Source organism: Herpailurus yagouaroundi, unplaced genomic scaffold (genome assembly GCF_014898765.1).
Source record: "Herpailurus yagouaroundi ecotype Mexico unplaced genomic scaffold, PumYag 197, whole genome shotgun sequence".
Taxonomy (NCBI): Eukaryota; Metazoa; Chordata; class Mammalia; order Carnivora; family Felidae; genus Herpailurus; species Herpailurus yagouaroundi.
In genome coordinates, this window is record NW_024412428.1 from 3,587,144 (window position 1) to 3,613,219 (window position 26,076).

Consider the following 26,076-nt stretch of genomic DNA (forward strand, 5'->3'; position numbering starts at 1 on the left):
TGTTGTTTTTTTTCATATGTAATTTGGTCCAATATAGAATGGACTAGAAAGGAGCACCTGGCTGGCTCAGTCCCTGGGGCACGCAACTCTTGATGTTGGGTTCATCAGTTCAAGCCCCACACTGTGTAGAGATTACTTAAAAAATAAAATCTTGGGGTGCCTGGGTGGGCTCAGTAGGTTGAGCGGCCGACTTCGGCTCAGGTCACATTCTCGCGGTCTGTGAGTTCGAGCCCAGCGTTGGGCTCTGTGCCGACAGCTCAGAGCCTGGAGCCTGCTTGGGATTCTGCGTCTCCCTCTCTCTCTGCCCCTCCCCCATTCATGTTCTGTCTCTGTCTGTCTCAGAAATAAATAAGCATTAAAAAAAATTTTTTCTAAATAAAATCTTTAGAATGGACCAAAAAAAAAGCTCCACGAAATCCTCATTCTATGAAGTATAACGACACGTAAATGACACACAATGGTATATGGCAGAAATACGGGGGTCAAGACGGTTCCCGTGTACCATTATAAACTCTGGAATCCAGTCAGGACTCAAAAGTATTTGTTGTTTTTCAAAAGAGATGAGACCCGTCAAAACACCTACTTGTAGTTCTTTCAAGTTGGTGTCCACTTGGCTGTCCGTCTAGTTCGTTTCTCAGGATGGAAGAGGAAGTGAACGGCTGGAGGCAGAGATACTGAGCAGGAGCAAGAATGATTGTTCACTGCCCGGCAGGGGAATTAAAACCGCAAACTGCCCACCCAGCGCACGCACTTGACCCAGGCAGGTGCGGCTAAATTGTATTCCACGTACCGTTGTTAAAAGACGGATAATTCCGTTTTAGACCTATTTTATTCAACGAAAATAATTTAGGTGGAAAGCGGTCTTTCTGGTAACCCGGCAAAACACTGGAGCCTGAAGGTCCCCAATGGGGCTTTATCATACTTAAATCAGAACAGTTGGTTTGTTGGGCCGTAGAGAATCTAAAAGGTATCATTTATCTGGTGAGCGCTCACCCTGTGCTCGATTTATAATTTACAGCTTGTCTATGTTTTTTTCCCTTTTATTCCTCAAAACAGCCCTGGAGGGCAGGCGAGTACTGACCCCCTCTCGCAGATGTAGCGACTGAGGATCAGAGTTCCCCAAATAGCTTAGCTGACGAGTGGCAGCGTTGGCCTTCAAGCTCATGTGTCTTTGGCTCCATTGTCAGACACACTTTTTCTTCCATATCAGCCTCGCTGGAAAAACGGCATTTCATGTATTCCCAGCTAAGACACCTTCTTGTCTTTCTCATTTCTCTTTCCCTTTGTTTTGCCTCTTCTGCCCTTTTCCTTTTTCCTTTCTTTCTTTGTTGGGTTGTAACTTGTATATGAGACCCTTCCAGTCCCAGCCGCCTGGATCCAAGTGTGATTTTGAAACTTGGCTCTTGTGTGAACCTTTGACGTGGAGGTGCCGAACCTGTGGACAGCGAGGTCCCCACGCCCCTACCCAAATGTCACACCTACCACCCTTTGATCCCGGAAGATTGTGACAGGGCGGCTCCCATCTACACTGAAAGAGAGCCTTGGGATGCACTCAGCTCTCTCGGCAACTAACGTACTGGGCAAAAACCCACTTCTGCCCCCGTGCAGAAGCACAGCGCCCACGTACAAAGCACCAAAACCAGCAGGGACCTCCCTGCAAAGACCTAGTGTACCCCCCAAGAAATTCTTTTTGAATATGTATCTTTGTTGTTTTCCTGGTTGCCAGTCATAGATGCGTTTTGCCAAAGAGTGAATTATCAGAGAATTATGAAAATTCAAAACACCTCATAATTTCACTATCCCCCGCCCCCGCGCCCCCCCCCCCAAAGATAATCTCTAGTGAATCCATTCTTCAAGTCAGATTTTTTTTTCCTTCTGTCTGTGCCTTGGTTTAGGACACTAGGGATTAAGAAGGTTGTTGACCTTCTGCTTTCTTGGTCCCCTACCCTTTGTTGTGCATGTTCAGGGCTCACATGTGAAAGGCCAGCTGAGTAACTGAAATGAGGAAGGAACGTACTGCTCCTCTAAGACGTGAACGAGTTTATTAGCCAAAAATATTCTGAATATTTTATTCAGTAGCTCATTGAGTACAGGGACACTACCCTTTGTGTTCGTTTTGATTTCGTTTTTGACCGATAAATACCGCTTAGCTGACTGTGCATGTAACTACAGATCAAGGATTTTAGGCATGTAAGTTTTATAGGCAAATGGGCATTTTGAATGAGCGGGGATTTGCATTCTGCATCCAAAGTTTACAGGGGAGGGAGCCAAGAGATATTGGTGGGGCTCTTCTCCTCTGCTGCATTGAGCTGTGTTTGTGGGCTTGCTCGGTATGCTCTCCAGACGGAGAGAGAACGTACCCGACAGATTCCCACAGTGAGGTGGTGTGGAATCTGATTCTGGGGTTCAACTGGGTAGGTTCAAATCCTGCTTCTAACATTAGCTGTGTCACCTGGGTTCAGGTACATACCTTCTGGGAAGCTCCCTACCCCCATTCATGAAATGGGAATAATGATGGTGGTTCCCTCATCGGGAAGAAGTACGAATCCATGAGATAATGTGCACCGAGTAACCCAATTGATGTTATTGATTATTATTAACCAACTCAATGTCACTGAGTATAATAATTACACTAACTATTAATGCTTTTGTAAGGGACGGACATGTACTTCTCATTCTGTGTTATGACTTATTTTTAAAGCGATTGTGAACACGTGTCTACACCATTCTTCGTGTTGTTGCATCGTATTTGCATTACACGTCAGGCTATGATTTATTTGGTTCTGGACCTTGTGGAAATGAACCATGTGTGCTGCTCATCCTTGGACCTTTGGTGTCACACAGTTGAATCCAAACAAGAATTCCATATTTTTCTAAGAAATAGGAACCTTCCTACTATCACACAACCATAAACGGCTGAACATTTCAAGGTGCCCTCTTCTGGGTAGACCTTCCAGATCGTCAGCTTAGGAAATTTCTTACCCGGTTAGCCTCGGTTTGAAAATATCACTGTTGTTGTATGGAAACCAGTTTGACAATAAATTTCATAGTAAAAAATAAATAAATAAATGAATAAAAGTGGAAAAAAAAAAAAAAAGAAACTATCACCGTTGCTATCAGAGTCCGTATTTCCTGCCCTGATAAGTAAGTAAGCGTCTGAGTTTTTCTCTGACTTCAGTTTCTGAACATGCACATGACTGGCTTAATTGGAGAAGAAGAAAGGGCCATAATTCTGCCATAAACTGGCCATAATGCAGCAGCGGGGGGTCCCAGGGGACCTTTCTTATGCAAATGCTCGTGGCTTCTTGAATAAAGTGGATGACTAAGAATACTTAATGCAGTAAGAGAGATGATTAGCAGCGGGAGACACATTTGAACTTGCCGGAAGAGCTGCCTTTGTGTCCAGGAAAACCCACTCCGTAGTTATTAGACCAGCTCTTCCTTTTATCCCCGCTGTCTTTTTCGTCTTTTTCACGCTTGCGACGTCTGAATAGCGTTCTGGTGCTTGTGAATCCCTGCAGGAATGTGGCTTTGGCTACGGGGAGGATGCCCGGTGCCTGACATGCCGGCCGCACCGGTTCAAGGAGGACTGGGGCTTTCAGAAATGCAAGCCGTGCCTGGAGTGCGCAGTGGTGAACCGCTTCCAGAAGGCCAACTGCTCTGTCACCAGCGACGCCGTCTGCGGGGACTGCTTGCCAGGGTAGGTTGCACGATTTCTCTGCCTCATAATTATTGGCTTAAGTTTTTTAAGGTTTTTTTATTTTATTTTTTTATTTTTTTTTTTAACGTTTATTTATTTTTTTGGGACAGAGAGAGACAGAGCATGAACGGGGGAGGGGCAGAGAGAGAGGGAGACACAGAATCAGAAACAGGGTCCAGGCTCTGAGCCATCAGCCCAGAGCCCGACGCGGGGCTCGAACTCCCGGACCGCGAGATCGTGACCTGGCTGAAGTCGGACGCTTAACCGACTGCGCCACCCAGGCGCCCCTTTAAGGTTTTTTTTAATGTTTGTTTATTTTTGAGAGAGAGAGAGAGAGAGAGAGTGCAAGCAGGAGCAGGAGAGGTGCAGAGAGGAGGTGGGGGGTGGGGAGAGGGGACAGAGGATCCGAAACGGGCTCTGAGCTGTCAGCACAGAGCCCGACGCGGGGCTCGAACTCACGAACCATGAGATCATGCCCTGAGCGGAAGTCAGACGCTTACCCCGACTGAGCCACCCAGGCCTCCCTGGATTATTTTTAAGCGGGCTTTTCCCTTGTTCCCTCCCAAGTGTGAACCCACACCGATGGGAAGCGGAACACATTTGTCGCATGGTCGTGACTCCATCCTTGCCCGCTGTGCACTGTGGCAGGCGCTGGTTATAAATAAAGTGAATAAGCACACAACAAAGGATTAGCGTCGCGAGACCCTAAAGCGTTCCCTATAAATCGATGAAAAAGAAAATGTGGACAAGTGGACAAACGAGCGGACGGGCAGTTCACAAAAGAGGAAACACGTGTGGCCTGTGATCAGATGGCGATGCTCATCCTCGTTCGTGATCAGAGCGATGCGGATCACAGGTGTTCGCTCATTTCCGCGGGTTTTTGTGAAGCGGCTTTGGGAGAAGCGAGGCGTTGCTGAGGTACAGAGGCCGAGCGCCCTACCCGTGTGAAGCTTGTGTCCTAATAAGGGATTTAGAAAGGGCCAAACAGTAAATAATAACACAGAAGTGAGTTCTGTTGTAGGAGAGGAACCTGGAGTGGGTGAGGCGAACCAGGCGTGCCCGGGGTGGGTGATCAGGGCAGGGGGCTCTGAGCGAGACTCGGAGCAGCTGTGTTGGGGAGGGGCACTGCTGCGGACACAGGGGATGCGGAGACAGGCCCTGTCGCGGACATGACCCTGGAGTTCGGGCCCCCGACGAGTCTAGGCTCGAGGTCGCTGCAGAGGCGCGGCTCTCGCTGCACGTAGCGAGAGCACGCCACGGGTCACCGAAAGGCGCCGTGGCTCTTGCTGAGGTGAGAGGGGAAGACAGACCTGTGGGACCTGAAGGGCAGAAACAGGGTAGGAAAGAGCCCTACGGGCTACGTGTGACGCCGCGCGACGATTCGGCATCTGAACCGGTGCAAATTGTAATTGTGTAACACCGGAAACACGGGCAGTGGAAGGATAACCAGCTCGTGGCCTCCACCCAAATGAAAACCTTCTGTGCTCCAAAGGATATCATCAAGAAAACGAAGAGACAACCCGCAGAATTAGAGAAACTATTTGTAAATCATACAGGTGACTAGGGACTGTCTCATCTAGAATACGGAAAGAACTCTTACAACTCACTCATGGAAAGACCAATAACCCAATTAAAATATGGGTGAAGGATCTGAATAGACATTTCTCCAAAGAAGACATTCAGGCAGCCAGTAAGCACATGAAAAGATGCTCAGTGTCAGGGAAGTGCAAATTAAAACCACATACTTCAAGCCCACTAGAATGGCTGCGACCAAAAAGACAGACAATGACAAGTGTTGGTGAGAAGAAACCGGAACGGTCATCCACACCCGTCCTTTCTCGATAGAGACAGAAATTCAATTAGTGGTTTCCTGGGGCTGGTGGCTGGGGAGCGTGGGCAAGAGTGAGGGGTGACCACTCAAGGGTACAGGCTTTCTTCTTTTGGTGTGATGAAAATGTCTTAACACCGATCATTCCAATGGTTGCATGCCTCTGTGAGTACACTCAAGACCATTTAATTGTGTACTTCACGTGGGTGGATTATAAGGGATGTGAATCAGGTATCAGTAAATCTGCCATTAAAAAAAAAAGGAATGGTCTATAATCTCAGACGATGCTGATACCTATGAACATCATCAGCCGGAGTTCTGACCTTGTGCAAATCTGATTGAGGAACACAAACCCAACGTCTGACGCGTCTCCGTTGTTCCTCTTCTACAAGTCTGATAAAAGCACGTGGGTGCCCTTCATCTTTGGGGCAGGGAGAAGAGGTCCTGAGGAGATTCAGGGGGCAGCGGGAGTGCGGAAAAGCACAGGACCCAGGGTCTCGGTTTTTACAAAGAAGGAGCCCACAGGGATATGCTGTAGAGTCTGAGACAGGACGCACTCTCCCCAGGACCTCCCACCAGAAGTGCTTCCTCATGCTTAACCTCATTCGTTGTCACCTGAACCCACTGGCTTAGCGTCTGTAATGTTTGCTCATTTTTTAAGTAAATGCTTAGATGTGGGAAAGTCAGATACAAGGGAGTAGACATTTGAATGATGTTTCATAGTTTATTTATACGATTAGTTTAAAATTACATCCTTTCTAAGCCAGCATGAATGTATGAGGCAGGCAACAATTATATAGTGACTTTAACCCAGGCTTTCCAGAGTGTTTTAAAGTGCTCACCCAGGTTGACTATATTTGTGCGAAGAAGGTAAACAGTTGGAACCCGTTTTATAGATAGGAAAACTGAGGCAGAAAGAAAATAAGCAAATGGCATATTGCTCTCAGAAAAATGATCCCGGGGCATCTGGGTGGCTCAGTCGGTTGAGCGTCCGACTTTGGCTCAGGTCATGATCTCACTGTTCCCGGGTTCGAGCCCCGCGTCGGGCTCTGGGCTGACAGCTCAGAGCCCGGAGCCTGCTTTGGATTCTGTGTCTCCCTCTCTCTCTGCCCCTCCCCCATTCACACTCTATCTCTTTCAAAAATAAACATTAAAAAAAATGTTTTTAAGAAAAGGAATAAAAAGCAATAATTAAAAAAAAAAAAAAGAGTCCTCTGCTGTCCTAAGGTTCAGCCCCAATAGGACAGCAGCTGCCTTTTCCCCACAAGCAGTAGGGCGTGGAAATAGTGTGTCCCCTGTGCCTCGGTGTGAGTGATTGGAGCCTCAGTGCCCTTGTTCCCAAACGTGTCCAACGACTTCAGGCCAGTTCCTTAATTTCTCTGACACCTGTTCTTCTCACCTGTACGTTGTCATCTGATAATACCGACCTGCAGCATCGCTGGAAGGATCGAGGATACAGTGCATGTAAAGCGCCCAGCAGAGTGCCTGGCCCCTAGTAAGCACTAAATACATATCTGACATCCTCACCAAGTGGTGTTACTAGAAACCAGTGAAAGCTTTATTTACATGACTGCTGCTTTTTTGGTTTTTTTGGGAGGTGTTTTTAGAGTGTGGCCAGTGGGCCTGCAGCCACCTTCTCTGTCTCCCATGTTCCCATCCCTTCTCTGCCAAGGGGACATGGGCCCCCGCCTGGAAGGATAACCCAGCCCCTACCAGTTCTTTGCTGCTTCTCGTGACGATGATAGCTGACGTTTATTGAGCATTTATGATGAGTTGAGCACTGTGTGCAGGTTAGCTTATTTAATCATCAAAACCACTCCGTAAACCAGGGATTAATATCAAACCCCCTTTACCAAGGGAAAATTGATCCTTGGAGGGGATAAATGACACGCCCGAGGTCACCCCGCTTGTCATGCTACTGCTGAGCCCCTATGCCTAACCACATGTCTGGTGTCACAGGGAGCCCTCCCCTGGAGCCTCTGTGACTGAGGCTAACCATGCGGCCTGCACAGCCCTTCTGTGCCCCAGCCCCAGTACACCCTGGTGCCCCGCCAGCCTCCTTGCTTCTGGAAGCTGCCTGAATTGCCTTGGCGGGCTCTGTCATCTTGACATGGGGCCCCCCTTGCCCATTCTCAGAGTATGGGCAGAGTATCCAGCGTGAGATCACTAAGCACCGCACTGTTCTTGGCCCTGACCCTGATGGTTCATCTCCTCGTAGGTATTTGTTCACTTTCAAGGGGCCCTTGCTGTCAGTTGCTAAGGAACATAAACAGTAGGCTGTCCGTCGGTATGAAGCTGGGTGCCGGTGAGAGAATGGGAGAGAACAGAGTGGTCATCCAGTACGTAGAACATCCACTGCAGAACGTTTGACCGTGGCCTGACTGTAATGCACAGGACATGGTGACTGCCTTCCGGGCTGTATTGAGCGAGCTCAGTATAAAACGAGAGCTGGACTGTGGTGTGTGTCGTTTGCCCTGCAGAAATGCGTTCGTTGATTGAACAGTTGACGGTTTACAACCAGGTTTTCTTAAAATGGCCCTTTTCAAACATGGCGTTCGTCAGGCAAACTGGTGTTATTTGGATTGAGTTCAATTAAAAATTCTTTTCAAATTCAGTGTTGGAGAAAGTTTTGGGTCTAAAAGATGCATTTACTGTGATTAGGTAAAATCCAGCATGATTTCCTTTTCCTGTGTGCATTAGCCATGTGAACGCCCAGCGTAAAATTCGAAGTTCCCCTATGGATCCCAGTTTAGCCAAACACCTGTATATGTCCTGATCCCTTTTATTTCATTTTATTTTTCAAGTTTTTTATATGTTTTTAATTTATTTTTGAGACAGAGACAGAGCATGAGCAGGGGAGGGGCAGAGAGAGAGAGGGAGACACAGAATCGGAAGCAGGCTCCAGGCTCTGAGCCATCAGCCCAGAGCCCGACGCGGGGCTTGAACTCGCGGACCGCGAGATCGTGACCTGAGCCGAAGTCGGACGCTCAACCGACTGAGCCACCCAGGCGCCCCTCATTTTATTTTTTAAAATTTGTGTCCTTTCTCACTTGGTCAGAAAGCAGAGTTACCAATGTTTCTGTGTCCCTAAAACCATGGCAATCTAAGCAAGAGAAGGTAAAATATTTTTTAAAGATTGATACATTTCTTTATCCACTTAATACTTTCAGTTACATATTTTTTTAAGATTTTTATTTTTATTAAATGCGTATTTATTTTGAGAGAGAGAGAGAGAGAGGAAGAGAGAGAATCCCAAGCAGGCTTCACGCTGTCAGCACAGAACCCACGTCGGGGCTCAGACTTACAAACCATGAGATCATGACCTCAGCCGAAATCAAGAGTCGGACGCTCAACTGACTGAGCCACCCAGGTGCCCCTTCAGTTACATAGGAAAACTCTAATTTCTATACCTTCATCTTCAAATTGGAGGATAATTTTGAGGCAACTTTTCTAACAATTAAAAGCACAATGTCTGTGATGGCGAGTACATAACTGGTAGTTTAGTAACTACTCGTTTTTAGAATTCTGAATTAATCGCACTTTGTACTAAACAGAAAAAAAGGAGAATCGGTGGGTGGTTTTAAACATTTTGTTACATTTTTTTTAGTTGAAAAGCTAAATCAGAATTAAAAATTAAGTTTAAAAAACCTTAGATTCTGCCATTACGCCATTGGAATAAAGAAGCTGGCAGGGCAGATTCTGAATGCTTTGGTGTAACCTCCGTGCAGCTGCGGATAGGCGCTCTGGGTCACGTCCAAGCATCATCTGTCCGTGGGTGCAGCGGTTACATACGTGGGAGCCTCATGAATTGGTGTGTCCACTCAACCTCATTTCTAGTCAGCATTTCAAGCTATTTCTGCTTAGTGTTTAATGGTCATTTAAACATGATGTGATTGGGGCACCTGGGTGGCTCAGTCTGTTGAGCATCCAACTTTGGCTCAGGTCACGATCTCACAGTTCATGAGTTCGAGCCCCACGTCGGGCTCTGTGCCGACAGCTCGGAGCCTGGAGCCTGCTTCGGATTCTGTCGCCCTCTCTCTCTGCCCCTCCCCTGCTCACAGCCTGTCTCTCTCCCTCTCAAAAATAAATAAACACTAAAAAATAAAAAAAAAAAACCATGATGTGATTTGCTCACCTTCTAGTTTCATTTCCATAATGGCCCTCAAACTCATAATATATTTCCATCAGTATGCTTTTGGCAAATATATGTGATTCATTTGTTAGGGAAAGCTCAGACCTCAAAAGCGTTTTGTCACGAGGAGAGGTCCTTGTTTTAAAAACATTTAATGACATCTGCATTGGATTCTCCATGCTTTCCATTTCCTTAGTTTTTAAGTTTTAAAATGTGTGTTTCAGTATCAAAATGCGATGTTGAAAATGTTGGGTGTAACATTCTTTTATTTCACTTTCTGTTCTGCTTATTTACAAAAATGAGTTTTCACATGTAAAACTATTTTAGACTGTGTCGATGTTTACTTGTAATTTGGCAGATTTTCTGGCCGAGAGGATAAATAATAGTAGTCTGCATATATTACGATGTTTAGTAAGAAATACATCTGTAATAATGCTGTCTTACATTACGCTACGGTTTTTACCTGACTTCAAAAATTTTTATGCATTTTTGGTTGTGAAAAATAACATAAGGTTTATCGTCTTAACCATTTTTAAGTGTATAGGTTACTCGTGTTAAGTACATTTACGTTGTTTGGAACAGATCTCTAGAACATTATCATCTTCCCAAACTGAAACTCTATACCCAGTAAACAACAACCTATCCCCCTTTCCTGCTCCCTTCGGCCCCTGGTAATCACTGTTTATGTGAATTTGATTACATACCTAATCTGAGTGGAATCAAGTAGTATTTCTCCTTTTGTGACTGGTTTGTTTCACTTAACGTAACGTCCTTAAGATTCATCCGTGTTCTAGGATGGGACTGGGACAGGATTTCCTTCCTCCCATCCTTTTTTTTTTTTTTTTAAATTAGAGCAGGTCTGTTCTTTTTAAAACAAAACTTTTTTAAGTTTATTCATTTGTTTTGAAAGAGATGGAGAGAGCATGAGTGGGGGCAGGGCAGAGAGAGAGCGGGTGGCACAGAATCCCCAGCGTGCTGCCAGCACAGAGCCTGATGTGGGGCTCGAACTCACGAAACCATGAGATCAGATCGTGACCTCAGCCGAAACCAAGAGCCAGATGCTTAACTGACTGAGCCGCCCAGGCGCCCCCAGGATTTCCTTCCTTTTCAAGGCTGGATAATATTCCATTATATGGCTACGGCTCATTTTGTTTACCCCTCCATTTGCCCCATGGATATTTGGACATGCACCTTTTGGCTGTTGTGAATAGTGATGCTAGGAGTCAGGGTGCAAATATCTCACCTACACCCTGCCTTCCGTTCTCTTGCAATCAACCCAGGAGTGGAGTTGCTGGATCAGATGGCCGTTGTGTTTTTCGTGTTTTGAGGAACCTCCTTACTGATCTCCGTAGCACCATCTCACTTTCCCACCAACGGTGCAACAGCGCTTCCAATTCCCCTCCGAAGCCTCCCCGCACTCGATGGTTTCTGTGTTGCTTTGGTTTGCTTTTCGGTAGCCGTCCTGATGGGTGTGAAGTGATACTTCATTGTGGTTTTGAAGTGCATTTTCCTGATGAGGCGTGATGTTGGCTGTAGCCCTCTTTTCACGTGCTTATTGGCCATTTGTATACCATCTTTGCAGAAATGTCTCTTCAAGTCCTTTGCCCATCTTTTAATCAGGTTATTTGATTTTTGTTGTTGAATGAATATCCTAGACATCAACTCCTTACCAAATACAGGATTTGCAAAGATTGTCTCCCCTAGTGCAGGTTCATTTTTCACTCCGTTGATTGTCGATTGTATCCTTGTGTTTTTTTTAATCCTGGAAAAGAAGATTATTATTTTATTGTCATTTAAAACTTTTTTTTTGATATGACCTACTTGGTTTTAACCAGTTTATTGAGGTATAATTGACAGTTAAAAAGCTGTACATATTTAATGTATAAACTTGATGAGTTTGGGGATAAGTATACATTGATTGTGTCCTTTCATGCAGAAAATTTCACGTAGCCCAGGTTATCAGTTTTCGCTTTTGTTGCCTATTTCACATATGCCTTTTGATTGCATTTTGACGTCACATCCAAGAAATCGTTGCCAAATTCAGAGTCATGAAGTTTTTCTCCTGTTTTCTTTTAGGAGTTTTATAGTTTTGGGTCTTATGTTTAGGTTTTTAATTCATTTTGAATTAGTTTTTGTATAGGGTGTTAGATAAGGTTCCAACTTTTGCATGTGGATATCCAGTTTTCCCAGCACCATTTGTTGAAGACCTGTCTCCGTTTAGGTGGCCTTGGTACTCTTGCTGAAGATCATTTGACCCTATATGTGAGAGTTTATTTCTGGGCTGTCTTGTTCCATTGGTCTACGTGTCTTGTCTTTGTACCAGTATTGATTATTGTAGCTGTAATTGGCTATTGTACTGTATTGTATGTGGTACGCTGTGTTGTGTATTGCACTCTATTGATTATTATAGCTTTGTAATATGTTTCAGTATCAGGAAGTATTACTCCTCCACCTTTGTTCTTTGACCATTGCTTTATGCATCACAAAATAAATTTTTAATTAAAACCAGGTGGGAAGTCACCATATTACAATATGGACATATTTTCATAGTCAAATGAAAATGGAAGGTTAGGCAAATACTGAATGTACCTTAGCATTTGAGGTAATTTATCTGCTTTTAAAGAAAAATCTTGCAGGGGCGCCTGGGTGGCTCAGTCGGTTGAGCATCCAACTTCGGCTCAGGTCATGATCTCGTGGTTCGTGGGTCCGAGCCCCGCGTCGGGCTCTGTGCTGACAGCTCAGAGCCTGGAGCCTGTTTCAGATTCTGTGTCTCCCTCTCTCTGACCCTCCCCCATTCATGCTCTGTCTGTCTCTGTCTCTAAAATAAATAAACGTTAAAAAAAATTTTTTTAAGAAAAATTTTGCTTCAACCATAAATCATACAGATTTGCTACTACAATATCCAATTTCATAAAATAATTTCATCTGTCTTGCTCTTTATAAACTTGATCTGCAAATTGATTCTCCAAATCACTATTTTGTCATAGAAAAAAATATATTTTGAAATACATTTACAAGTAATCACTGTTTTCTTAAAATTTTCAAATGTTTATTTGTTTTTTGAGAGAAAGAGACAGAGTGTGAGTGAGGGAGGGGCAGAGAGAGAGGGACACAGAATCCGAAGCCGGCTCCAGGCTCCGGGCTGTTGGCACAGAGCCCTACGCGGGGCTCAAACTCAGGGAGTGTGAGATCATGACCCGAGCCCAAGTTGGCTGCTTAACCGACTGAGCCACCCAGGCACCCCTAAATAATCACTGTTAATATTTGGTATATAATATGCTTCCACATTTTTTCAGTGCAAATACATGTATGTAAATTATTTTAGCTGCTTTGGTAAAAAAAAAAAAAAATCTGAAAGGATCTATACCAGAGTGTGTGTTCGTACAAAATAGAATTATGTTATTCTCCTTTCTTTTTTTCACCTACTGATATTTCAGGAGTTAAAAAAAAATATGTATACTAGATCTACGTCGTATTCCATTGCCTCGGGACTACCGTGGCTAGTCGTATCGACTGTTATGTACTGAAAGCGTGCCTAACTGGGTTTTTTTCTTTTATAAATAATAACACGATTGCATTGTTGTAAATACCGCGTTACCCACTTGGTTATTTCTTTAGGAAAAATTTCAAAAAAATGAACCTCCTGGTTAAAGGATGTATAAACTATTTTATTGGGTTCTGATGGCGTATCGCTGAACTGCCCTTCTACAAGTGGCCTTTATGACGCCACTGGCATCCAGACGTGCTGTTTTGTCTGTACTCACTAGTGTTCTGAGTAAAAATGGTACATTTTCACTGCAGTGTGCATTTACTTGATTAGTTTCACAGGGTCTAGCATTTCAGTGTTAAATTTTTTTAACATTTAATTGCATCACGCTTTTTAGTTTTCACTGAAAGTTTTAAATTATGAAATGTTCTTCTTTTTGGGAGTTAATGTTCTTTGCCTGTTTCTATTACAGACTGAAATTACAGACAATGCTATGATTAGCACTATTTTTCAGGGTTATTTTGCCCGTTAACTATGTTGATGGTGCTTTATTTCTTTTTGCTCTTCAGCAGTATTTTGTGTGTGTGTGTGTGTGTGTGTGTGTGTGTGTGTGTGTGTGTGTGTGTGCGCGCGCGCGCGCGTTTGTGTATGTGTGTGTGGTAAAAGCTATTATCTCTTCCATTCCAGCTCCTGGGTTTCTTGTCATGCCTACAAAAATAACCCTGTATGAAAGTTACATAAGTATCTCCCTACATTTTTCCAGTGCATTTATGGTTTGCTTGGCTCTTTGGGGGCTCTGAATTTCGGGTGTTTAAAAACTAGCACTTGATTTACGAGGGGTTTTGTCGTTTAAGTTACAATAGAATTGCAAAAGACCACTGATTTCCTATTCCCTCACCAGCACGACCATCTCAATATAGAGGGGCTGAGTAGAATTTACAATGTCTAGTGGAATTGATATTTCTTAAATGTTCACTGCATCTAAGGATGTGTCTGTCTAAGATACTGCTATGTTTAAGCCTTTGAATTGCTTTTTTAAAAAAGTAGAACTGGTAATTTGTAAATTATCATGAATCTGTTAGCTGCAACTTGGAGCTTAGAAGGAAGACCTAATGAGGATTATTTTTCTTTCTCTTCTAGATTTTATAGGAAGACAAAACTCGTCGGTTTTCAAGACATGGAGTGTGTACCTTGCGGGGACCCCCCACCCCCTTACGAGCCACACTGTGAGTGAACTCCAAAGGCTTTTAGAAACCTTTCTGCGGTTAGCAAATGGAGCACAGTCTTTCTCTACGGTGGGGCTTATAATGCGCATTCTTTTGTCAAGCCTCCAGCAAGATATGAAGTCCTTTTGTTGTGTGCCCCAGTCAGCCAACTGTGTCCCTTGGTTTGACTCTCAGAGGGAAATACAGACACTTTCCTGCCTCTTGTTTCATTCTAACTCTTATCTTCATTCTGGATATGGAACCCGGGCAACTCCAATTAACTAGGTGATCCAAATCCTAATGCGTAAGGTCTTTGCCTTGGCCCCACGAATTCCTGTGTGTGTTTTCCCTTCTTAGTCCCCAGGCACTGTTATGTGGCCACTTCCCTGCCTTTCCAGAGACATTCCTGTCCATGATTCACCACCCTCATTAATATATCATTAAGTTAAATACTGGCTCCTTTCATTCACTCCTTCATTTTTCTCATTTCACAGATAAATAGAAAACCCATTGCATGGCAGAAATACAACTATGAATGAGAAATTTTTGCCTTTTCTTCTCTGTATTAACATTGATCTTTGTCTATCATATTTTCCCCTTTGGTATAAAAAATATTTGTTAGCAGTTCTCAGTTTGCATTGATTTTGAATAGGAAGGAGAGTGGCTCCTGGCTTTTCTTAATCCCACATACAGATCTGGCCAGTGGAAACTCACAGGTGATGGGCCAGGAAAGAAATCAGCAGATGGGCTCCCCCCGGGGCGGGCGGGCTCAAGGCTTGTCTTTGCTGAGCAGGGCTCCAGTGGGTTGTGCTTCTGTGTCCAGGAGGGAGAGGGTGGGAGGTGTTGATCCTGTGTATAGGTCGCTCATGCCTTTCTGGGGAGCGTTGGTAATAGACATGTATATATTTGGGGTCTCTTTGATGTGTTCTTGCTTCTTCTGTGACAAAAGCACCCTCTGAACTAACTGAAAGTGACTGTATTACTGATAAGGCCACATAGTGCTTGTGTTTTCAAGAATGTCACGTAATTTGCAATCCATATTATTATGTCCTTTACCGAAATGCGTTACTTTCTATTCTTTGTTTAATGTAGTAGAAAGGCAAAAAAAAAGGGGGGGGAGGGGATTCTGAGCTTTACAGAAATGCATATTGGCCCTGTTTTTATAATATGCAAACATTGGCCAAATAATTCATTGCATTTAACAAATGCAGTTTTGACTGTTATGTTTCAGCCATAATAGGGAAACGGTTGTTTTCCTTAACTTTCCCGCTGCCCTATCACCAGTCTAAATTTATCGATGAGGACACCAGGTCCAGAAAGAAGAATAATTTTCCATGGTTGGCTGGCAAACAGTGGAGACACAATTCAGACCCTCATCTGTCTGTCTAATGTCAAACGTCGTGTCCTTACCACCACACTCTGCTGTCTCCCTAAGAAAAACAAACATGTAATCTACGACATGTTGACTTTTTGTTTGCTTTAATATTCATCATTTAAACCAAAACTCTAAAAACCTAATGTAGAGGAGATGCTTTATGCTACACAGCCCGTAAAAGGACATGTCCTCTTGCCAATTAAAACAGGGCAGCGACCTGGTCATGCCTGTGGGTCAGCTCAGCCATCATTTTGCCCAGAAGGCAAATTAAGATCATGTATTTCATCCCAAAGTACCATTAAAAGATTTGGTAAAGTAACTGCTATTGCCCAGTTTAGAGTTGGAAAGTACTTGGGTTATTTTTTCTCTTTAATTTACTCGGTTTAAATTTAATATGATCTGGTCATAAGTCTGAGGCATTGGAATTTTTTGCCTTTGGGGATCTGGCTAAGCTCGGACATCATAAATTAGACTTGCAACATAGTTTTCACATTTAACTTCTAATGTGTTGTAAAGTCCTGAGTAAGTTACAATTTGAAGAGAAAGTTAACTGGTTTAATGTATGGGTACAGATCTATTCCTCCATAAATGCCACTTTTTAGAAAGCAAGGAAAAACAAGTTATTTTTCTAAGTGGGAAATGCCGTGTGCAAGGTAATAGCCTTCCAAATCATGAAACAATGGTCTGGTGGTCTTGAGTGAGTGTTAATCCTGATCTCTGTAAAGGAAGGTTTGCTGCCTTTGGCACAGTTCTTGGGAATAATTCCAGGGCGCACACAACTAATCTCCTCAAAAGAGATCTTGAAGTCTTTTGGGGGGTTTCTGTAAGGTACCTTATGTTTTCATTTCTTCTACTTTGGGTGTTTCAACTCATCCACAAAGAACTACTTCTCTGGTGATTTTTTTTTTTCCTGCTGAAGAGTTCCTGTTTTATTTAGAGTCAGCTATAAGAAAGTGGCACCACTCAAGCCGCCTCAAATAATGGCGTTTGTTTTGAGGCTCTACATGGTAGAGAGAGGCTGGAACTTCCCTGAACTTGGGGGCAGCCCTTACTTGGGACCTGGGGCAGCGCTGGAGTGTGGGAGCTGTCGCCCCCCTGTGGCAGGAGGCCGTGAGTTCTGCCCTGGGTTCTGGTCAGCACCACCATGGTTTCTCAGCCAGTGGGGACTCTGTTTATGTCTCCTCACTTCCCCCCATGCTTCCAAGGGACCGCTTCGGTCTGTACTTTCGGGTCATGCCTCTGAAGGAGAGACTCTGATTGGCCGAGTGAAATACCATTGTCCTGTGAGACAGAGCCTTGTTCATTTAGCTGTTGAACAAATATCTGAGCGCCCAATGGGAGCCAGGCCCACGATGATGGACCAGTAGACCCCGATTCTTATTGGAGCTTATGGTATAGCGGGGGGAGTTGTCAACTGACTACCCCACATGCAACAGTATTCACATCCTACCCACATGGCTGCAAAAGTGTGACGGGCCGGTCCTGTGCCTGGAGGGATCTGTGGTGCTCTAAGGATGTATAGCGGATAATGATGTAGGAACATTAGGGACGACTTTACAGAGCTATGACTTTCAAGCTGTGATCTAAAGGGTCGGTTAGAGGAGGATGAGCCAGGGAAGTCAGAAGAAACCAGGAGAGTATGTAGAGTCCCGCAGCCATTGGATGGTGTGTGCAAGTCGAGTCGGTTGCACTTAGGACCCCGGAGGTCTGTGGTGACATCGACATCACCGTCTTAGTGAGTAATGGAGATGCAACCAGGTGATAATGAAACGAGAGGAGGAGTCGAGACAGTTCTGGACAACTTCCAGAGGTTTGCCTGTGAAGGTGACACGGGAGTGTGCAGCCAGCGAAGGGTTTTGTTTAATTTCGTTCCTTAGGTGAGCAACACATTTGCTTGTTTGCAGGTTGAAGGGAAAGGTTGAGAGAGGTTGACTATTTTATATGAGAAAAGACTGGAATGAGCAGTCGCATAAGGGCTGCTGGAAGAGGACCCTGAAGCATAATTGTTGGGTTGGCCCTCTCTGGAAGGAGGGAGCGCTCCCTGCTCTAACGAGAGAAGAGGGGAGCGGGGGCAGTGACCGTGGACTTCTGCCTTCGGTGGCAGGAGGTGGAGGGCGGGGGCTCATGGACTTGGCTTCTGTGTGTGTGAAGTAGGAGGCACTGTTTTCTGCCAAGTCAGGCAGGAGCCAGGGAACTCAGAGGCTGGAAAAGCACAGGTCTTTGAAGTTCTCATTACGGAGTGTGGGAGGGAAGTCGATCGGAGAAAACAGTGGCTTTCCGGGGGGCACCAAGAGTCCAGATGAAGTTCGCGGTCGTAGCAGGGCATTGTGTGCTTCTCCCGTGACGTCCGTAGATGCTTCTGCTACAGGGGTGACTCAGGCCACCTCTGAAGGTGCCCCAGAACATACGTAAGTGGTGCCCTAAATGTAGCAAGCTACAAATAAGTCTTGAAAATAACAGTCCCTATTAGTAACACAAGAGTACTTTGAAATAAATGTTAAGTACATTTTCTTATATTGATGTAATACCTGAAGCATACCAAAGTAACGACTTAACAGAAACGCAAGACTGAAAACTTCCCACATTTCTGTCAGCCACGTTTTCTTTATTCATCCATCAGTGGACACTTAAGTTGTTTCCTGTCTTGGCTATCATAAATAATGCTGCAGCGAACATGGGGTGCAGATATCTTTTTGACTTAGTGTTTTCATTTTCTTCAGATAAATACCCAGAAGTGGAATTGCTCAGTCGTATGGTAGTCCTATTTTTAATTTTTTTTTTTTCAGAACCTCCATACTATTTTCTACAAACTGGCTGCGCCAGTTTGCATTCCCACCAACGGTGCCAAGGATTCCCCTTTCTCCACATCCTTGCCAACATTTGTTATTTTTTGTCTGATAGTAGCCATTCTAACAAGTGTGAGGCGATATCTCATTGTGATTTTGATGATGAGTGATGTTGAGTTCGTGTACCTGTTCATGAGTGATGATGAGTTCATGTACCTGTTGGCCATCTGTATGTCTTCTTTGGAAAAGGTCTATTTACACCCCTTGCCCATCTTTTAATCAGAATTCCTTTTGCTATTGAGTTCTGTGAGTTCTTTATATATGTTGGATATTAACCCCTTGGGATATATGATGTTTCTATCTTCTCCCATTCAGTAGGTTGCTTTTTCACCTTGTCGATGGTTTCCTTTGGTGTGCAGAAGTTTTTTAGTTTGATGTAGACCCACTCGTTTATTTCTGCTTTTGTTGCCGTTGCTTTCGGTGTCAGATCCCAAAAATCATCACCAAGAACTGATGTCAAGGAGTTTACTGCCTATTTTCTTTTCTAGGAATTTTATGGATTCAGGTCTTACATTTAAGTTTTTCATCCATTTTTAGTTAATTTTTGTATATGGTGTTGGAAAGTGGTTCAGTTTCACTCTTCTGCATGTGGCTGTCCACTTTTCCCCAACACCATTTATTGAAGAGCTTGTCCTTTCCTCATTGTATATTTATTGTATACAATTGTATACAATACATTGTATATTTCCTCTGTCGTAAATTAATTGACCCCCTATCTGTGGATTTATTTCTGCGTTCTCTATTCTGTCCCATTGATCTGTTTTTATGCCAATACCATACCGTTTTAATTACTATAGCTTTGTAATATAGTTTGAAATTAGGAAGCATGTTACCTCCAGCTTTGTCCTTTTTTTCTCAAGATTGCTTTGGCCGTTCAGGTCTTTATGGTTCCATACACATTTTAGGAAGGTTTGTTCTATTTCTGTGAAAAATGCCATTCAAATGTTGATAGGAGCTGCATTGAATCTGTGCATTGCTTTGAGTACTGTGGGCATTTTAACATTAATTCTTCCAGTATGTGAGCACGGAATACCTCATGCAGGTTTTCGATAGAACTAAATGAAATCAGATCCAGAAACATACCTGCCACAGAGTTAGCTCAGTAATGACCGTTTACCTGCCGGCCTGCTCTAAGTGATGACCGCACCTGCCCTACATCTCCCGCCGTCCCACCCCAGCCCACGTGTGCTCCTTGGAGCATATGGAGGTTGGGAGTTGTCCCACATGGGGAGGATCTCAGGGTGCAGCTGCCTTTGATTGTTGTCTTGCTGTCTTCCACCCCCACTGGCAGGGGAGCAACAAAGGATACCCAGAAAGGGGCTGCGGTGGATTTTGTGTTTGATGACTGGAATGGCTAGAATACCAGGCTGCAGCAACCCTACAGAGGCTGGTCTCTTTCCTCTCTGTCCCCACTGCCCAAGGCCCCTGCCACCTGCCTGACCAGCGTGAGCTAATTTCAGCTTCCCTCCCCTCAAGCTAATACTGATGGATGTGTGAAGGCAATTGATTAGTCCACTGGTCACCTCTTTGTCAGCTCACCAATAGCATTAATTTGTGACAAAGAGCACAGGGTTGATTGGTGACATCAATGTAAATTGCAGATCAATAAAAGGCACCGTTTACATAAAAGTCCCTGCTTGGGGCTTTGTTCCTCATTGCTTTTATCTTCACTTCACTTCCTAAAAGTATGCACCCATTTAGGGCATTAAGGAGAAATTGCGGGGGGCGGTGCCGGGGGCGGAGACACACAAGAAATTTTAGAAGAACTACATCCTGCCCTGGGTCTGATAAGAAATGCAGATTTTGTATGATTTCTTTGAGCAATGTTTACTTAATTTGGAACAAATACTGTGGTTGGAACAAATGGTTTTGAAAAAATTCAAAGCGGTTTTTCATCCAGCGCAGCTTTATTTAAGTGTGTTTAACCTAGATGTTTGCTTTGTTCTTGGGGGCTTTGTAAAACAAGCCACGTGATTCCAGAGAGATAAGTGACCAGATAAGTCTCTGTGTGGGGGAAAGAGAGAAAAGCCGGAGCTATGCTGGCCTGCAGCTATTTAGGAGTTTTGCATGGCGTACCCGTCTCTAAACACAGCAGGTCTCTGTACCAATACGTAATAAATGACAGCCTTAAAAAATGATTATTTTTCAAAAGAAACTTAAGATACCTTCCAAATTAACAGAGAAAGGTAACATTGAAATAACCTTTTAAAAGAAATGCTTGCTCCTTAAAGATAACTTTTAACGATTAGTAGAAAACAAGAAGGGAGAATACCATAAGCAAAGCATTTCCCCGCATCAGCGCATACATACAAAACAAAAGCCAGCATCTGGGTGGTTTTCTCTGATCCTTTTTCAGTCTTTACCACTGATATTTGAAAATTCGATGTAATTATGGTGTTCATACTGCTTTGCCTTTTTCTACTTACGCTATAATTTTTTTCATATACTATCTAAGCATTATTTTAATGACTTTTTTTAAACGTTTATTTATTATTAAGAGACAGAGCGTGAGCAGGGGAGGGGCAGAGAGAGAGGGAGACACAGAATCCGAAGCAGGTTCCAGGCTCTGAGCTGTCGGCACAGAGCCCGGCATGGGGCTCGAACCCGCGAACCGTGAGATCACGACCCGAGCCGGCGTCGGACGCTTAACCGACTGAGCCACCCAGGTGCCCCAGTTTTAGTGGCATTCTTTTCTTTTTTTTTTTTTTTAATTTTTTTTTAACGTTTATTTATTTTTGAGACAGAGAGAGACAGAGCATGAATGGGGGAGGGTCAGAGAGAGGGAGACACAGAATCCGAAACAGGCTCCAGGCTCTGAGCTGTCAGCACAGAGCCCGACGCGGGGCTCGAACTCACGGAGTGTGAGATCGTGACCTGAGCCGAAGTCGGCCGCTTAACCGACTGAGCCACCCAGGCGCCCCTAGTGGCATTATTGATTAAAGTACCATTTAGGTATTTGGGCTACAGTTGGATTGTAAGGCTGCTGTGTTACACGCATCATTGCTGTTCACATCGCTGTACAGGAAGCAGTCTTTCCCCACGATCGCACTGCGGATGGGTGCCCACAGCTTCTGGGTCCAAAGGTATTCATGTGCAACTATCATGAGGTTCTTCTAAAGGTAGGGTGCCTGGGAGAAGCGTCTTTTAAAGAAACCAGAAACGAGCTTAAAAGGAAGGAAGTTGCAAGTGTTTTGGAATCGGTGCCAATACGATGCGTCTTCAGGTTTTCTCTGAAAGGGGAGGGGGCAGAGGAAGAGACCTTGGCGTTCGGTGAATCGCAAGCAGACTTCAGCTTTTTTTCTGGACGTTTTCGGCACATAAACTGCTGAGGTTAAAAGCCCAGTTCCTGGCATGTACGGTCTAAAATAGTAGCGGCTAAAGGTTGCTTATGTGGAGACCCAAGAAACAGAAATCAGCCAGCGTCCCTGCACAATCCCCGCACAGCAGAGCACCTTTCCAGCCCTTCCGTGGAATCCACCCTTTGTGGTTTTTTTTTTTTTTTGTCCTAAGCATTGCTGTGCCAAGTGAAGCAGCCCCGGGGGAGGGAGGAGGGGCGGGAAGGATCTAGCAGAGGCAGAGATGGAGAAGGCGAGAAGCAGAAGGGCAGCCTGCGGTCCAGCGGGGAGGAGTCCCAAACATGCACAAAGCAGCCACAGGAGCTCCGAAGCAGCTGAGATGTTGTGCCATTTAGCGCAGCGCAGACAGACTTACGCGTCCCAGTGCCGGACCCCTGAGGGTCCTGGTAATACCACTCCTGCTAGCCGTAGCTCTCCCTCTTCTTCCTGGGCCCCGAAAAAGAGGTGGGGAGATGATCCACTTGTATTTGTTGAAATCTTTTTAAGAAAGCAGAAACCCACTGTAATGGTTTTAGACGGATTTCCTTAGAAAATGATGAATCCTTTGTGAAGCTCATTTGCTTACGGGGCAAACAACAGGCGTCTGCAAATAGGTTGAAAATGGGCTAGAGCAAACTCCTCCTTTCCCTGGGACGTTGGAAAAATAGCTGGAGAGTCTAAATGGGTTGGCCTCGTTAGAGGAAAAGCGTGCTATAAATGCTACCGCTTTGTATGGTCAGGTAGCTATTTCAAATATTTGTCTTAGCCCTAGCCTCATGCAAGTTATAGAAATCAAGACTTCTTCAGGGGCGCCTGGGTGGCTCCGTCAGTTAAGCATCTGACTTCGGATTGCAGCTCAGGTCACAATCTCCTGGTTCATGAGATAGAGCCCCACGGTGCTGGGCTCTGAGCTGACAGCACGGAGCCTGCTTGGGACTTTCTCTCTCTCTGTCTCTCTCTCTCTCTGTCTCTCCCCCGCTCGCGGTCTCTGTGGGGCAGTGCCTGTTTGCCTGTGACATCTGGAAGGCAGGGGTGTCCTGAGCTGGAGATACAAAAGGAACCCACAGGCTTTGATCCCGGTAGCTGTTGATTATTACCCAGTCAGCTATAAGTCGGACTTCTCTGCCCTTTATCTGCAGTCTCTTTGAAACATTTAAAGTCAGTGAGCCGGTTTAAATATTTACTCATGAAGAAACAGGTTGTGGTTTGTTAAAGGCCATCACTAAATTAAATGAATGTTAGATTAAGTACAGTTTATTTAAAAAATATGAAATCCAACAGGCCTGTTTCATGAAGTTGTGGACTTTTGTAAATGGAACAGTGATTTGTGTGTGTGCCCATTAAATGCTTAGCATCTAAATAAACGTGGAGAAAGCATTCTAGCAGTTTGTGCCACACCTGCAGTGGAGATCCTCAGCGTTTAAACTTAGAAAGCCTTCCCCTTCCTACAGGGGGACATTTATTTTCAGGATGTAGTATGGAAGGGCTCGCCTTGTGCCAGGAGACCAGGGTTTGGTCCCCTGTGGGCTGACATCACAGAAGGGACTGGAATATGTCACCTTCACCAACGGATGGAGGTCTCTTTTCTCTTTAAACAAGGGTCAATGCCTCTGGCCACTTCCTCCATCAGCTGGAAGGGGATTTAATTTGAGGCACCTCATTTTGAGGAGGGAAAAGAGAATCACCAGGAGGGTTGAAAATAGCACAGCTTGAATTCTGAAGGGGACCAGACATTCCACCTGCCTGTCCCAGCCTGAGCTTGCACTGTTTCTCTGTGCTTCTCCAGTGCCTTCCCTTCACAGCTAGGCATCAGGTGCAGAGAAAAGGAGCCAGGATCCGATCCCAGGTCGGCCTGATGGCGTAGACCAGCAAGCTGTGTATTTGCCTCTCCAAGCGAACTCGGAAGGACCTCTCTTGTGCCTATAAGAGTTTAAAAATAATCGTTAAATTAAGACAAAGTTGTGAAACTATAAATGAAACGTAATTGAGTCGCTCTACTGGAAGAAAAGGCGTAAAATAACTCCAATTTGGAAAAGGTGGTCGAAAGTAAAAATTGAAAGGCTGAAGTCCTGTATCAAATAGGAATTAGGGTTTCTCAAGATGATATCCCACTTTGGGGGCTCAAAACATTACTTTGACGGCTTCTTAAAATTATCTTGATGATCTCAGAGAAATGGTTTTAAGTGTTCATGGAAGTCTTATCTATGTTATTAATCATGTAGCCATTTTCTTAAATATTCAAGAAATATCTTTCCTTGATACTTACACAGTTATAATGAAAGGGAGGACAGTGCCTCTTCTTTTTAACCGCTACAAAATAATTTTTTAACTTAATTGAAATGTAATTGGCATGCAAGCAAATGCACATAATTCGGTGAGTTTTGACAGATGTATATGCCCGTGTAATCATCTCCCTAATAAAGATGTAAAACGTTGCATCCTTTCTCTCAGAAGGGAAGTGCTGTTAACTGACAACTTTGGAGTAGCCTCAGAAGGGTTCTTTTTATCCTATTTACCAGCTGCCTTGAAGATATGGCTTGGGCATCTTTGTGTTCTCTTGCGTTTTCAAAAATTTATGCACGTATATATTAGTGTGTTCTGACCATGTTTAACGTTTCTACCATGAGACCCAAGCGTTATGGCATGAAACGTTGCATTTTGTCTTTAAATGAGCAAAATCTACCAGACCTGAAAATGTCATTGAAAATTAATCATTTTTGGAAAGCTTTCCAGTGGTCACAGGAGGCATGCTTTTCTTTAAAATGAAAAAAAAAAAAAATACTTTTTGGTGTTGGGCTCTTGAACTCAGGAAGCGTGTCGGGGAAGACTTTTTGAGCGCCTGATGTAGTATGGATACAGCGGAATCATCCTCAGGGCATCTCTGTGATGTCGCGAATGACCTGTAGATCAGTCTGCCCTCTTGTTCGTTGACAAATATGTTGAGTGCCTTCCCTGAGCACTGACGTGGGTACTGGGGACCCCACAATGAAAAACAGATGAAATTCTCAGTCCCCAAGCGGTTGGCATTCTAACGCTCCAGAGAAGGGGTATCATTTAAAACAAGGTGGCCAGGGAGAGGCCTATGTAGAGTGATCCTAGGACAGAACCCTGAAGGAGAGGAGGAGAGAGTGAGCTGGGGGCTGCGATTTGGGGCAAAGCCAGCAACACACTTAGCAGAGGCTGGAGCCCAGTGAATGGGACGGATGGGCCTGGGGAGAGGGCGTGGGCCAAGTAGAGCTGGTAGGCCATTGTAGAGACCCCAGTGTCCCCACAGGAATGGCACGACCTGACTTAACTTCAAAAGCCCTTCTGGTTGTGGTTCAGACTAGCCTTCAGGGGGGCAAGGGAAGAGAGGAGACTAGGGGCACACGGTATGTTCAGCCGATACAGCAAATAAACAGGCCTTCGCCCTTTGCTCAAGATTTAATTACTACTTCATTTAATTTAATAAATTTCAATGCGTTTCATTAATTTAATTATTAGTTGTATTAATACTATAATACTTGTTACATTTTGCCGGCTCCCTGTGATGCCACAGCATTTGATTTCTTCCCGAAAGTCGGGGAGGTCACAAATTGGGAAGAGGTTCACTTCAGATGTCACATCAGTATCATTAGATTTTAGTTCATCATAACTGTCGTCTGTTATTTTAGGGCCTCGGCAAAGATCTGAACCGTAAAGTCGGGGGAGTTTCTCTCTGACGTCTAGAGCTAATTAGGACCGAAAGGACACTCACGTAACCACCCGCTTTGATCATCCCAGGACCAGTACGGACCAGTATCGGCTTGATGCGTCTTACACGTTAGCTCACGTAACCTTCCCTGGGAAGAGGACGTGATTTGGAGTCCTGGTCCTTGTACTAACTTTCAAACCAGACATTTAGATTTTCCGTGACCCAGGTTTCTTCGTGTACCAAACGAAGATGCTAATCATTTGAAGAGAGGAAATAAAGCATTGGTCGAATTCCTGAATCTGCTCCGTGTTCCAAGTCCGCAGAAGAGCGGGCTCTTTCCGACTTCACCCAGGGTTTTGTTCGTTACCATAAGTTCTGTCGACTCTAAAATTATATATAAATTCGTAAGTAGCAGAATCAATTCTGCTGGACTAGGCGACACCAAGAAGCACAGCCTAAATCCCGATTTCCTTTTCAGTGTAGACCCAGCCGTAT

At 44.5% G+C, this 26,076-nt stretch overlaps 1 protein-coding gene across 6 annotated transcripts in view; it reads left to right on the plus strand.

The window, feature by feature from the left end:
* The window catches only part of TNFRSF19 (TNF receptor superfamily member 19), a 96,353-nt gene that overhangs the window by 35,796 nt on the left and 34,481 nt on the right, over positions 1-26,076 (plus strand). For 5 of the 6 annotated variants that reach the window (XM_040448031.1, XM_040448033.1, XM_040448029.1 and 2 more), the window contains exons 4-5: positions 3,522-3,700; positions 14,288-14,373. In XM_040448031.1, coding sequence (XP_040303965.1) covers positions 3,522-3,700; positions 14,288-14,373 — 265 coding nt within the window. The remainder of the gene's footprint in view (positions 1-3,521; positions 3,701-14,287; positions 14,374-26,076) is intronic. The other variant, XM_040448034.1, reaches the window with a different exon arrangement.